Below are 13478 nucleotides of genomic sequence, written 5' to 3'. Positions count from 1 at the left end.
GTCTCCGTACTAAAGCCCACTGGACCAGTATGGATCGTCATTGTCACATCAATCTGTTGGAACTCAGAGCGATTTTCAAGGCTCTCAACGCTTTTCAACATTTTCTTCCCGACCAGGTAGTCCTTATCCGGACAGACAACCAAGTCACCATGTATTAACATAGAAACATAGAAGATGACGGCAGATAAGGGCCATAGCCCATCAGGTCTGCCCACTCTACTGACTCATCCCCAAGTCTACTATCCTAGGGATCCCACTCCTGTTGATAGGTTCCCTTGGCTTAACCCTCTAAGGGATCCCACATGGGCATCCCATTTGCTCTTAAATTCTTTCATGCTGTTTGCCTCGATCACCTGCACCAGGAGCTCGTTCCAAGGATCAACCACTCTCTCGGTGAAGAAATATTTCCTGGTGTCGCCATGAAATTTCCCGCCCCTGAGTTTGAGCGGATGCCCTCCTGTGGCTGAGGGTCCTTTGAGAAAGAGAATCTCTTCTTCCATCTCGATACGGCCGGTAATATACTTAAACGTCTCGATCATGTCTCCTCTCTCCCTACGTTCCTCGAGTGAGTACAGCTGCAAATTTTTCAGCCTTTCCTCGTACGATAGATCCTTGAGCCCCGAGACCATCCTGGTGGCCATCCGTTGCACCGACTCTACTCTCAGAACATCTTTTTGGTAGTGTGGCCTCCAGAATTGCACACAGTATTCCAAATGAGGTCTCACCATGGTTCTGTATAATGGCATTATGACTTCAGACTTCCGTCTGATGAAACTCCTACGGATGCAACCTAACAACTGTCTTGCCTTAGATGAAGCCTTCTCCACATGATCAGCAGTTTTCATGTATGCACTGATGATCACTCCCAAGTCTCGTTCTGTTGAAGTTCTAGCTAAGGTCTCACCATTCAAGGTGTAAGTTCTGCATGGAGTTCTGCATGGATTTCTGCTGCCGAGGTGCATGATCTTGCATTTCTTAGCGTTGAAGCCCAGCTGCCAGGTCGAGGACCAAAGCTCCAACAAATGTAGGTCCTGTATCATACTATCGGGTGAATTGCTGTCTCTCACTATATTGCATAGTTTGGCGTCGTCAGCGAATAACGTTATCTTACCTTGAAGCCCCTGAGTTAGGTCCCCTATGAATATGTTGAAAAGGAGTGGGTCCAAGACTGAGCCATGCGGTACTCCACTGGTCACCCCCGATGTTTTAGAGAGGGTACCGTTAACTACCACCCTCTGAAGTCTGCCACTCAGTCAGTCATTGACCCATGTAGTTAATGTTTCTTCCAGCCCCACTCAGTCAGTCATTGACCCATGTAGTTAGTGTTTCTTCCAGCCCCATTGATTTAATCTTGCTCAACAGCCTGCGATGCGGGACACTGTCGAAAGCTTTGCTGAAGTCTAGATATACGACGGATTCTCCCAAGTCTAGCTGTTTTGTTACCCAGTCAAAGAAGCTGATGAGATTGGATTGGCAGGACCTACCCTTGGTGAATCCGTGTTGACTGGGATCCCGTAGATTCTCCTCATCCAAGATTACATCTAATTTAAGTTTGATTAGTGTTTCCATGAGTTTGCATACTATTGATGTGAGACTCACCAGTCTGTAGTTTGCAGCCTCTGCCCTGCAACCCTTTTTGTGCAGTGGAACGACGTTAGCTGTTTTCCAGTCTATGGGGACTCTCCCTGAACTTAGGGAGAGATTGAAGAGTCCTGATAGTGGTTCTGCCAGGACATCACGCAGCTCACTGAGCACCCTGGGGTGTAGATTGTCCGGTCCCATGGCTTTGGTCACATTGAGTCTAGCCAGTTTGTAGTAGACGTCGCCAGGTGTGAACTAGAAATTCTGAAACGGGTCTTCCACGCTGGGCCTTGCTTGCAACTGCGGACCGTGCCCTGGTGCCTCGCAGGTGAAGACCGAGCAGAAGTATTCATTCAGTAGTTCTGCTTTATCGGAATCTGATTCTGCGCAGTTCCCATCTGGTTTTCTAAGGCGTACTATTCCGTCTGTGTTCTTTTTCCTATCACTAATGTACCTGAAGAAGGATTTGTCCCCTTTCTTCATGTTCTTTGCCAGAGTCTCTTCCACTCGGTTTGGCCTCCCTGACTGCCGTTTTGACCACTGCAGACCTCGCCCTATGTTCTAGTTTAGCTTCCCTAGTCTCCGTTCGTTTGTAGGAAATAAATGCTTTTTTCTTCTTGCCGAGGTGCGAGATTTCTGCGGAGTATCATTGGGGTTTGTTGTTTCTCCGCCGTTTGTGTACTGATTTAATGTAGAGGCTTGTCGCTTCATGTATGGTAGATTTCAGGGATGACCACATAGCTTCCACATCATCGGTCGTAGCTTGGTTCTGCAGTGTCCGGTGGACGAAATCTCCCATGCGTTCGAACTCAGTGCCTCGGAAGTTGAGTACTTTTGTTTTTGTGTTTGATCTAGGGAAACCTTTCCTGAGGTAGAACCACACCATGTTGTGGTTCCTGGAGGCTAGCGTATCTCCTACCGAGACCTTCGAGACGCTATCCCCGTTGGTGAGTACCAGGTCCAGGATTGCCTGGGCCCTAGTGGGTTCCAATACCATTTGTTTGAGTCGTGCTCCCTTTATGGATGTTAACAGTCTCCTGCTAAACTAAACTAAACCTTAAGTTTATATACCGCATCATCTCCACAGAAGTGGGGCTCGACACGGTTTACAGGAATTAAAAAAGAAGGAAACTCTAATGGAAAGAGGAAGGGAATTGGTAAACAGAAAGGAAATGGGGGACTTAGAATAATGGAGAGGGAGGGAGTTACATTTTGGAGAAAAGCCAAGTTTTCAAATGTTTTTTGAAGTGTTGGAGGGAGGTCGAACTCCAAAGATGGGCAGTAAAGCTGTTCCACAGCTCGGTGATCCTGAAGAGGAGGGATGTTCCAAGTTTTCCTGTTTGGGATATGCCTTTTAAAGAGGGGAAGGATAGTTTGAAATTTTGAGTGGATCTGGAGGAGTCAGGACTCGAGGAGAGCCAAGATAGTGGAAAGAGGGGAGGAAGGATGCCGTGGAGAGATTTGAAGGCTAGACAGGCGCATTTGTAGTGAACCCTGAGGATGACTGGGAGCCAGTGAAGCTTAGACAGAAGCGGGGAGACATGGTCGAATTTGCTTTTTGCGAAGATTAGTTTAGCTGCGGTGTTCTGAATCCGCTGAAGTCTGAGAAGACTTTTCTTTGTTAGGCTTAGGTAGATGGAGTTGCAGTAATCTAGTCTGGATAGAATAATGGATTGAACAAGGACAGCGAAATGTTGGTGAAAGCAGGATCTGACTTTTCTTAGCATGTGAAGATTGAAAAAGCATTTTTTTACTAGGGAGTTGATGTGGTCGTTGAAGGACAATGTGGAGTCAATGATGATTCCCAGAACTTTGCTAGAGTGCTCAAGCTGCAGATTGGTGCCAGAGGATAGTGGGATGAGGGTGGGTAGCTGATCTAATTTTGGGCCGCTGGTTGTTGCTGAGTATGAGTTCCAATCTGCGTCAGGCATGTTGAAGTCCCCTAGCAGAACAGCGTCTCCCCGTAGAGTGATATTCTCTATGTCTTCAATTAATTCGGAATCTTTGTCTTCCAGTTGTCTTGGAGGTCTATATACTACACCAAGATACAGGCATTTTTCCCTGCCTTTGGCCAGGTTCACCCAGAGGGATTCCCCGTTGTTCTTGATATCTGTGATTCTGGTAGTTTTGATGTCTTCTTTAATGTATAGTGCCACCCCTCCCCCTGACTTTCCCTCTCTGTTCTGATGAAATAAGTTGTATCCCGGTATAGCCATATCCCACCAAGTTTCGGATGTCAAGGTCGGCATTCATTATTTCGGTCTCTAATTCTAGATTCTTATTGCCTAAACTGTGTGCATTAACATACATAGCCCTCCATACCCCGTGATTGCTAAGTTCCTGTGGGGAGTTTCCCACCTGGGGTAGTGTGACTCCTAGAGAATTGTTTGCAATGGGGGCACTTACTTTGGACTTAGAATCGGAGTTTCGACTCACCTCGTCAGGATCGTTCCTTACTGCAGTTGTATCTGAGTGGGTACCCTCCCCCGACTTACCTAGTTTAAAGCCCTACGAAGCAGGCGGTCTAGTCGGTGTCCAAAGACGTGTTTACCCCTGCTGGTCAGATGGAGTCTATCTGGTCCCTGAAGTCCTTGCAACGCCTCTCCATGGAATCCGAAGTTCATTTCCCAGCACCATCCTTGAAGCCACTCGTTAGTCCTCAGTAAACACTCATCCCTGGCACTTCCTTTGCCTCTAACTGGGAGGATCGAGGAGAAGACCACCTGCGCTCCTGTCTGCTTCAGCCTCTCACCCAGGGCTCCAAAGTCTCTAGTTATGTTCTCCGGGGTGTTCTTAGCAGTGTCGTTTGTGCCAATGTGGATGAAGACCATGGGGAAGTGATCTTGGGGCTTGAGAAGCCTATCAAGACAGGTGGTGACATCTCGGACCCTGGCTCTAGGCAGACAGCAAACCTCCCTTGACTGCATATCCGGTCTGCAGATTGGTCCCTCGGTGCCCCTCAGCATGGAGTCCCCAATGACTATTACTCTGCGCTTCTTTGGGGGAGCTGATCAGTTGTCCCCGAAGTTGGAGCCGTGCGCTGGACTACCTCCTGCTCTTTGTCGGCATCCTCCTGCTCCTTGTCGACATCTACCTGTAGGATCTGGAATCTGTTCCTCAGGGTGAGTTGTGGGGTGGATGTAAAGCTGCCCTGTTGGTGAGAAAAAGAAGAAGAGAGTGAAGAGATTGAAAGAGGGGGGTGGGATCTCCGGTGTTTGCCCGTGGAGGAGGTCACCAGCTGCCAGGAGTCAGCGTCTCCAGCCATCTCCTGTACCCCAATTGTTGGTTTCAAAGCTGGTGATTTGGGTGTCTCGAGGGAGGACATGTCTTGGGCCAGCTCGGTGATTTGGGCCAGCTCCTGGATGACTCCGTCAATGTAGGCCTCATCCTCTCGGATGCTTCTCAGGCATTTCACCTCCTCCCTGAGACTCCTAAGTTCCTGCATGATGTCTCCGTCTAGCTGGTTGACCTCCTCTGTCTGTGAAGAGACTGTGGAGAACAGGGGGTGGGGAGGGGGATGATCTCAGTCTGCACAGAGACCTCTGTCCACAGTCCTTGGTCCTCCTCCTTCTGCACGCATACTGTGGTTGCCCCCTGGGTCCCCCCAGTTACCGGACAGTTGGTCTTGATTGCAGACATGGCGCTTCTTGTTCTCCCTGCCATAACCAAGTTGTAGCTGAGGTCTGCCTAATAGTGAGTAAGTTAGAGAGTTAGAAGAAATATCTGTCTGTGAGTCAGAGTGAGAGATTGAAAGATCAGAGAGAGAGATTGAAAGATTAGGGTATTTGAGAGGGTGTCTGCTTGTGAGTCAGGGTGAAATTTTAGGATAAGGTTTAAAGAATAGAGTTTGAAAGATTAGGGTATTAGAGAGGATGTCTGCCTGTGGGTTAGGGTGAAAGTTTAGAATAAAGTTATGAAAAAAAAAATAGGGTAAAGATTAGGCTCTTCTTAAGGCTCTTCGCAAAGGCACTCTCGCTGAGGCGAGCGCCTTTGCCGCGCGCCGAACGGCTGTGTGCCGTTGGCTCGTCCCCTTTTATGGGGGGAGTTTGGCTGGTGATATTGGGGGTGGGCGGAGTTAGCTCTCGCCTCTTCCCCTGCTAGCACAGCCTCCTCTGCCCCTCTCCTTCCTGCTAGCACATTCTCTGCTCCCTGTTCCGCTCACTGTTCTGCCATGTGCTCAGGACTGTTCTACCATGTGCTCAGGACTAGGCACAGCTCCTACAGTCTCCCTTCGGCTGGCCTTGCACTGTGGACTCTCTGCCGTTGGCTCGTCCCCTTTTATGGGGGGAGTTTGGCTGGTGACGTCGAGGGTGGGCGGAGTTAGCTCTCGCCTCTTCCCCTGCTAGCACCGCCTCCTCTGCTCCTCTCCTTCCTGCTAGCGCACTCTCTGCTCCCTGTTCCACTCCCTGTTCTGCCATGTGCTCAAGACTAGGCACAGCTCCTACAGTCTCCCTTCAACTGGCCTTGCACTGTATTATGTCAACAAACAGTGAGGGACGGGATCTGCTTCCCTTTGTCAAGAAGCTCTGAAGGTTTGGGACTGGGCAATCCGCCACAACACCTTCCTCAAAGCTGTCTACATTCAAGGGGCGAAGAATTGCTTGGCAGACAACTTGAGTTGTCTTCTGCAACCTCACGAATGGACTCTCCATTCCTCGCCTCTTCATCACATTTTTTCACAGTGGGTAGCCCCTCAGATAGACCTCTTTGCAGCTCCCCACAACTTCAAAACTGCCTCAGTTCTGCTCCAGGATATATTCTCCTCACCGCATCGAGGCAGATGTTTTTCTTCTGGAATGGACGAATCTCTTCTTCTATGCATTCCCTCCTTTTCCTCTCATTCTCGAGACTCTGGTCAAGTTGAAGAATGATCATGCCACCATGATTCTAATCGCTCCTCGTTGGCCAAGACAACCTTGGTACTCCCTTCTACTTCAACTCAGCACCAGGGAGCCATACCTTCTACCAGTTTTTCCTTCTTCTCACACAGAGTCAAGGATCTCTTCTTCATCCAAACCTGCAGTTTCTACACCTGACAGCTTGGTACCTTTCAACGTAACTCCTCTTCAGTTTTCTCAATCTGTAAGAGATGTTTTAGAAGCTTCTAGGAAGCCTACCACTAGACAATGCTATCATCAAAAGTGGACTAGATTTTCTGCGTGGTGTTTTTCTCATCATACAGAGCCTCATCATTCCTCCTTATCTTCTGTTTTGGACTACTTGTTGCACTTATCCAATTCTGGCCTCAAGTCTACATCTATCTGAGTCCATCTTAGTGCAATTGTGGCTTTCCATCAGCCTACTGAAGGGAAACCCCTCTCTGCTCATCCCGTGGTTTCCAAATTCATGAAAGGACTCTTCAATGTTAACCCTCCTCTGAAACCGCCTCCTGTGGTTTGGGACCTCAATGTTGTCCTTACTCAACTCATGAAGCCTCCATTTGAACCAATTGATAAGGCTCATCTGAAGTATCTCACCTGGAAAGTGGTGTTTCTCATAACCCTCACTTCTGCTCGTAGAGTCAGTGAACTGCAAGCTTTAGTTACTGACCCACCATTCACTGTGTTCTATCATGACAAGGTGGTTCTTCGTACTCATCCTAAATTCCTACCTAAAGTGGTCTCGGAATTTCATTTCAACCAATTCATTGTACTTCCAGTGTTTTTTCTAAAGCCTCATTCTCACCCTGGAGAGTCAGCTCTTCATAATCTGGACTGTAAACATGCTTTGGCCTTCTACTTGGAACGCGTCAAACCACACAGAACTGCTCCTCAACTTTTGTTTCCTTTGATCCAAATAAGTTGGGCCATCCTATTTCTAAGCGTACCATCTCCAACTGGATGGCGGCTTGTATCTCTTTCTGCTATGCCCAGGCTGGATTACCCTTTCACAGTAAAATCACAGCCCATAAAGTCAGAGCAATTGCTGCTTCAGTAGCTTTCCTCAGATTTACACCTATTGGGGAAATTTGTAGAGCTGCTACTTTGTCCTCGGTTCATACCTTCACTTCTCACTATTGTCTGGATACTTTCTCCAGACGGGATGGACAGTTTGGCCAAACAGTATTACAAAATTTATTCTCCTAAATTGCCAACACTCCCACCATCCCATTCTGGTTAGCTTGGAGGTCACCCATATGTGAGAATACCTGCCTGCTTGTCCTGGGATAAAGCACAGTTACCTTAACAGGTGTTATCCTGGGACAGCAGGCAGCTATTCTCACAACCCAGCCACCTCCCCTGGTTGGCTTCTCTGCTAGCTATCTGAACTGAGGAGACGCGCCCTACGCTGGGCGGGAAGGCACTTGTGCTTGCATGGTGTGGGCGACTCGAAACTTTGAGTTTCTTCAAGCAAGTCTGCTTGCAAGGCGTCCGCATCCGGGCTCCATCGATGATGTCACCCATATGTGAGAATAGCTGCCTGCTGTCCCTGGATAACACCTGTTACGGTAAGTAACTGTGCTATATGCACATTTCATATGTAAGACGCACCCAAAATTCAAACACATAACCACACACATTCTGGGATCCCAAACATTCATACACAAGCAACACGTTATATCTTATCACAGATATAATAATTATTATCAAAGTACATTTAAAAGATCTGGGCTTCCTTCTTTACCAAGTAATGGAATGTGAAATCAGATATTCTCTGAGCTAGCCAGCTCAGGAACATCTGTCATCAATTAAACCTCAAGGGTTTTAGGTGCGAAACTGAAATGTTTTAGACAAAGAAACAAAGAATACTGAATAGAGAGGGAGATAGAGAAAGAGCACTTATAGTTTTGTAATACCTCTACAAATGTGTTAGATATTCATGTACCCCACTTTCCTTATGATCCTGCTTAATCGAGCAATTTACATAAATACTGAATATTATTATGACCATTTTTATTATTAATCCCTAGTGTTTTTCTGGCCTTGGCTGCAATCCATTTTCAAATTTTTATATCTTTGCACCTAACTTTACATAGGCTCTTAATTGGGCATTGGCCCTATCTATTACAAGTGCATTGCTAACTAGATTTACCCAGAATCATATGATCTTGGGGCTTGAGAAGCCTATCAAGACAGGCGGTGACATCTCGGACCCAGTACGGCCTGCCACACCCTTGCTCCCTTTGTCAGACAGCGCCACTTCAGTGCTAAGTGCTCTAACCACTATAAAACAAATAAATATAATATAGGTGAAAGTGGTATTTAAATAAATAAATAACAAGTGCACCACTCTGTTTCCACTGTGCCACTCAATACCCTTCAATATAGAATGTACCGCTACCCCTGTACCCCAAACACTGTGAATGTACTACTGTGATCTGTTTTGAGCTCCTGGGTAGGACGGGATATAAAACTGAAGTAAATAAAAATAAAAAGTAAATGTATGGTTAAAATATCTTCATGCCTTGTGAAAAATGACTTTAGCGATTGTTTCTAATATATTTTAATTTTATGAATGAAATTTTCTTGCAGGTATATTGGGAAAATGGGGCTCAAATAACATCTCCTCATGACAAGGAGATTCTGAAGTGTATAGAGGAAAATGTTGAACCATGGACTGGTTCCTGGAATGAGAATCTGGCAGACACAAGTCCTCTTAAAAGAGATCCTCTAGAAGAAATATGTAAAAGCTACATGGAAGATCTGAAAAAGATTTGTTGTTACAGGTACTGAACTCTACAATTCAAGTAAAATGAAGCATATTGAACATTTTGATGGAAACTTGTTGAAGTACTTTTGGTCTGACTCAAAAATAGCTTTCCAAATTACCCACAAATTTTCCCACATTTGGGGAAGGGGCAATTAAAAGAATTGCCAAGGCTGCATTAGCATTTTATGTAATGTTATTAATAAACTGAGGCTTTAACCATCTGAACAATCTGATTAGAGGAAACAAGTAAATAGAACATCAATAGTGAGGTATATGCTGTGAAAAACATTAGGCAGATCTGTCCCTGAAGATATTGCATATCATAGTGCCAGCTCATATTTCTAGTTTCAAACTGCTTTTCATGTTATTCTAAGGAGACTCTGTTCTGCAAACCTTTCTTATTCTTCATTTCTTTCAAATAGTTTTTATCTGTTGCTGTGATGACATTTCATAAAAATTGCTGCGTTGGTTAATATTTTGTCTTTATTTTTAATGTGGGCTTAGCTACATATTTATTATTATAATATATTATTCAAAAATTTTTATTTATAGTAGATGAGAAGGATGTTCATATTGTTAGCATTAATGCTTATAAGTAATGTTAAAATCCGTAATAGACATGTAGAACTTTTGGAGAATGGAAAACACGATGAGCACGCTTAGCATATATAGCTCGTAAAATACGTACATTAGTTAGAATTCACGGGGCTTGCGTGAATACCCACAAATGAGGCCTGAAAATGTACGTAGATACGTAGAGCACGTTTAGTACGTAAATCACGCATAACATTTTTAATTCACGGTGTTTGCGTCTTCACGTATAAATAAGGCCAAAAAAAGGCATGAGTTACGCTTAGCAGCTCTAGCCCCTAAACTGAGGATGCTGAAATAAGGTGAGTTTATTTAATGAGCTTTTCATCATATTGTTTTTGAACAATGCAGCCTTCTTAACATAGTTTATTTATTATATAAGTTAAAAATTTTTTTAGTTTGAATTGGTATAGTAACCGGTAGAGTTTTGTATATGATTTATTTTAGAATAAGAGTATAGCAACCTGTTTCCAATGGTTTTATATAAGGATTAGATTGAGTTCATGAGTTTCTAACGGTTTTTCAATTGGATTTGAATCCGGGTGTTTTAGTAAGTTTAATTAAATATAAAAATATATCAATTATTCTGTAAGCTTTAGGAAATCGATTTGATTTAATGAAATATTATACATTTTTTAAAAGAAATTTGTAGCTATATGAGCTCTATTATTGAACTGATGCTGGTTAAGAATTCTTATAATGACCAGCATGTTGAAAGGTTTAATGAAATATGGTTGAAAGCTGTACAGTTGGCACAGATTTTCTCATGAATTGTGGTATAATATTAATAGTAGTTTTGAATGGTTATAAATATCTATTTGTTTTGGTTAATCAGTCTCTACTGGTTTTCAATTAAGATCTAATTTGTTTTTAATAGCTGAATTATGTGTATAAATCACCTGACATTTAATTTTAAAGATTTTGATAATGAATTCTATTGACTTAATTTTAGTGGGTGTATTTAAGACATTTTTATGTATATTTAATGTTAGGATTAGTAGTATTGAGAAGTTCATAGGTTATTTATGCACTAGCACTTTGGAATTGTATTTTAGTCATTAATTAAAAGCTTGTTAAGTTCATGAAATTAAAGAATCTATATTTGAAGCATAATTTTTAATTAATTGCATTAATTTATTTGTATATATTCATTATTTATCATATTGAGGTTTTGTGTATTTAGGGGTGGTTTATATTTATTTAATTGTTCTAATATTTGAATTCTTGAAGTAGTAACCATATTCGGGACAATCTTAAATAATTTTAAACAACCTTATATTAAGAGTTTAGAGTTGTATATATAATGATGTCTGTAATGTTCTATATTTCTAATACAATCAGAATTGATTGTTTTGATGTTTAAATAAGTTTTGAAATAGTTAACACAGTCTTTGAGTGGTAAATATGATATGCTGTAAAAATTTTCTTGTATTATGCAGAGCTCCTTCTTGAACCCTTGAAAAAGCCCATATGGGCGAAACGGGTCCCGTCGGGGCATGTTTATGCTTGAGAAACTGCATAAAAGGATAAGTAAAAGACTTATAAGCTGCTGTTTTTCTTCATTAATCTAACATAACAGTAAGCTTTTGAGTTGATTCAATAAGCATATCTACTACCATCACATAGAAGGCTTGAATGAATATTCACAGAACATTGTTAGTGGTTGTGAAGCCTTTCTACAATCAAATTTCTAAGCAGTGAGATTAATATTTGTTGTGGAAGATTTTACGGTTACCCCCAATGAATATGTATGAAAGATTTGCATATACTGGCCAAGAGTACCTCAAGAACTGGGTTGAAAACTATTGTCCTAGAGAACTTTGTTTTTTGGAGTTGGAAAACCAGGAAGGGTTATAATGTGTAGTAGAGATGGAGTTGATATGACATGTCTTTACAGTCTTCCTAGATCAATACTTGCTTATATAGAAAAACTGTTATCTTTCCAAAAGTAGCTCTCCTAAGTAAGGAACTACTCACCATTATAGGGCCCTCTTCATCCTATATGCATTTCAGACGTAGCTTAAAAACCTACCTGTTCAATAAGCTTCTGGAAGAGCATTGACTTCTGTAACTTCCCCGTGAGCTACTCATGCCCAACCTCTCAGTTGATTGTGAAAGAGCCTTGCATTAGTATACCTAGTATCTAATGCTATTTATCTGTATTCGATAGTCTATTTAAAACTGTAAATGTTTTCAATGCTGATTACATTGTACTCCTTGGTTGCTTGTACTGTATCCTACACCAATCATGTATAGTTTTTAGCTAACCCTATTAACCACATTGAACTCCATGGTGTATTTCATTATACAAATTTTATGTTATATGTTAATCTAAGCAGCTCACTGGGTTTTTTTTGTTTTTTTTAAGGACATGCAATGACATCAGATGACATATTGGATGGAGGGAAACAAAGCTCTCTAAGAGTTTACCAGACACATTGAGTATGTGTGTGGGTTCCTGTGTTGGCATTTTTACAAGGGATCCATCTCGTTTTTTTCTCTGTCACCTGAGCAATACTTTTTTTAATTTTTTTAATCAACAGGCAAGATTTACGGTCTCTCTTACAAAGCCGCGCAGCAACAGCCCTGAAGCCCTTTAAATCTCTATGGGCTTTGGGGCCGTTAGCGTGGTACATAAGTGAATGTCATCACATATCAGGACAGAAGAGCTTTTGTAGAGGTCAGAACTGCATAAAGTTTTGAGTATGTGCAGCCCTTCCATGCACAGTGGTCATCTTGATGTCTCTTCTCCTCCCTCCCTGGTTTTGAGAAGTTTTAGTTCTGTATCATTTATATAAACATTTTTTTTTTCTTTTTTGGGTTGTTTGTACATGTCCAAACATAAGTTGGGATTCTGTCCCTGTCCACACTACTGGAGAGAGATCAGAACTTTGATACTCCAGCACCCAGCCCAAATGTTTGTCTGGGCTGACTGTAGACATTGTGGATCTGTCTCTGAGCCATCTGGATCAGTCTCAAAACTATTAAGGAGAAAAGCTTCTGCTTGCCTGAAAAGAAAGGGCATTGGTTAATTCTGCATATTTCCAGCGAACCCTCATTGACCGTAGTCTCCTGTGTCTTTCTGTACTGTGATTTTGAGTCCTACTGCAAAACAGACAGTGCAGGGATCTTCTAAAATTGGTGTAAGACTCCTTGGAGGTTTTTAGTAGAGAATGACACGGTGACAAAATTCACTGTTCCCGTCCCCGCGGATAACCGCGGGAAACCATCTTCATATCATTCTTTAAGGAGAGAGGGAAGAATCAGAGTATGAATGGCCACAACCATTGACCCGCAAGCTTTGCTTTGAAGAATGCTGGTGTAGAAGGACCGAGGTTGAAATAGACACTAGAAAATGACATGGGATTATTTCCCGCAGTTATTCACGGGGACGGGAACGGTGATGAATTTTGTCACCGTGTCATTCTCTAATTCTTAGGCTCATAGCACAATCTTCTGAAAGCACACACAAACCTCAGATGACCTCCTGAAGTGTAGAAGTTAGACACATCAGTGCTGACAACTTCCACCCTTTTAATGTAATACAGTACAGTCTCGATGTCTTAAAGGATAAGTGTAAAGTTGGAGAATATGGAAAACAGTGGTAACCCCTCAAACAAAGCAAAGGCATAGAGTTTGAGTTTCAAAAACAGTTT

The 13478-nt window shown here is 42.9% G+C and overlaps 1 protein-coding gene across 1 annotated transcript in view; it reads left to right on the top strand.

Annotated features, from left to right (window-relative positions):
* The window catches only part of PGM2L1 (phosphoglucomutase 2 like 1), a 148223-nt gene that overhangs the window by 39236 nt on the left and 95509 nt on the right, over positions 1–13478 (top strand). The window contains 1 exon segment of the mRNA XM_033948576.1: positions 9054–9247. Within this exon segment, the coding sequence (XP_033804467.1) occupies positions 9054–9247 (194 nt within the window).

This window comes from Geotrypetes seraphini, chromosome 6 (genome assembly GCF_902459505.1).
Source record: "Geotrypetes seraphini chromosome 6, aGeoSer1.1, whole genome shotgun sequence".
Classification (NCBI taxonomy): Eukaryota; Metazoa; Chordata; class Amphibia; order Gymnophiona; family Dermophiidae; genus Geotrypetes; species Geotrypetes seraphini.
Note: the sequence above shows the minus strand (reverse complement) of the source record. Positions and strands in the feature narration are given on the sequence as shown.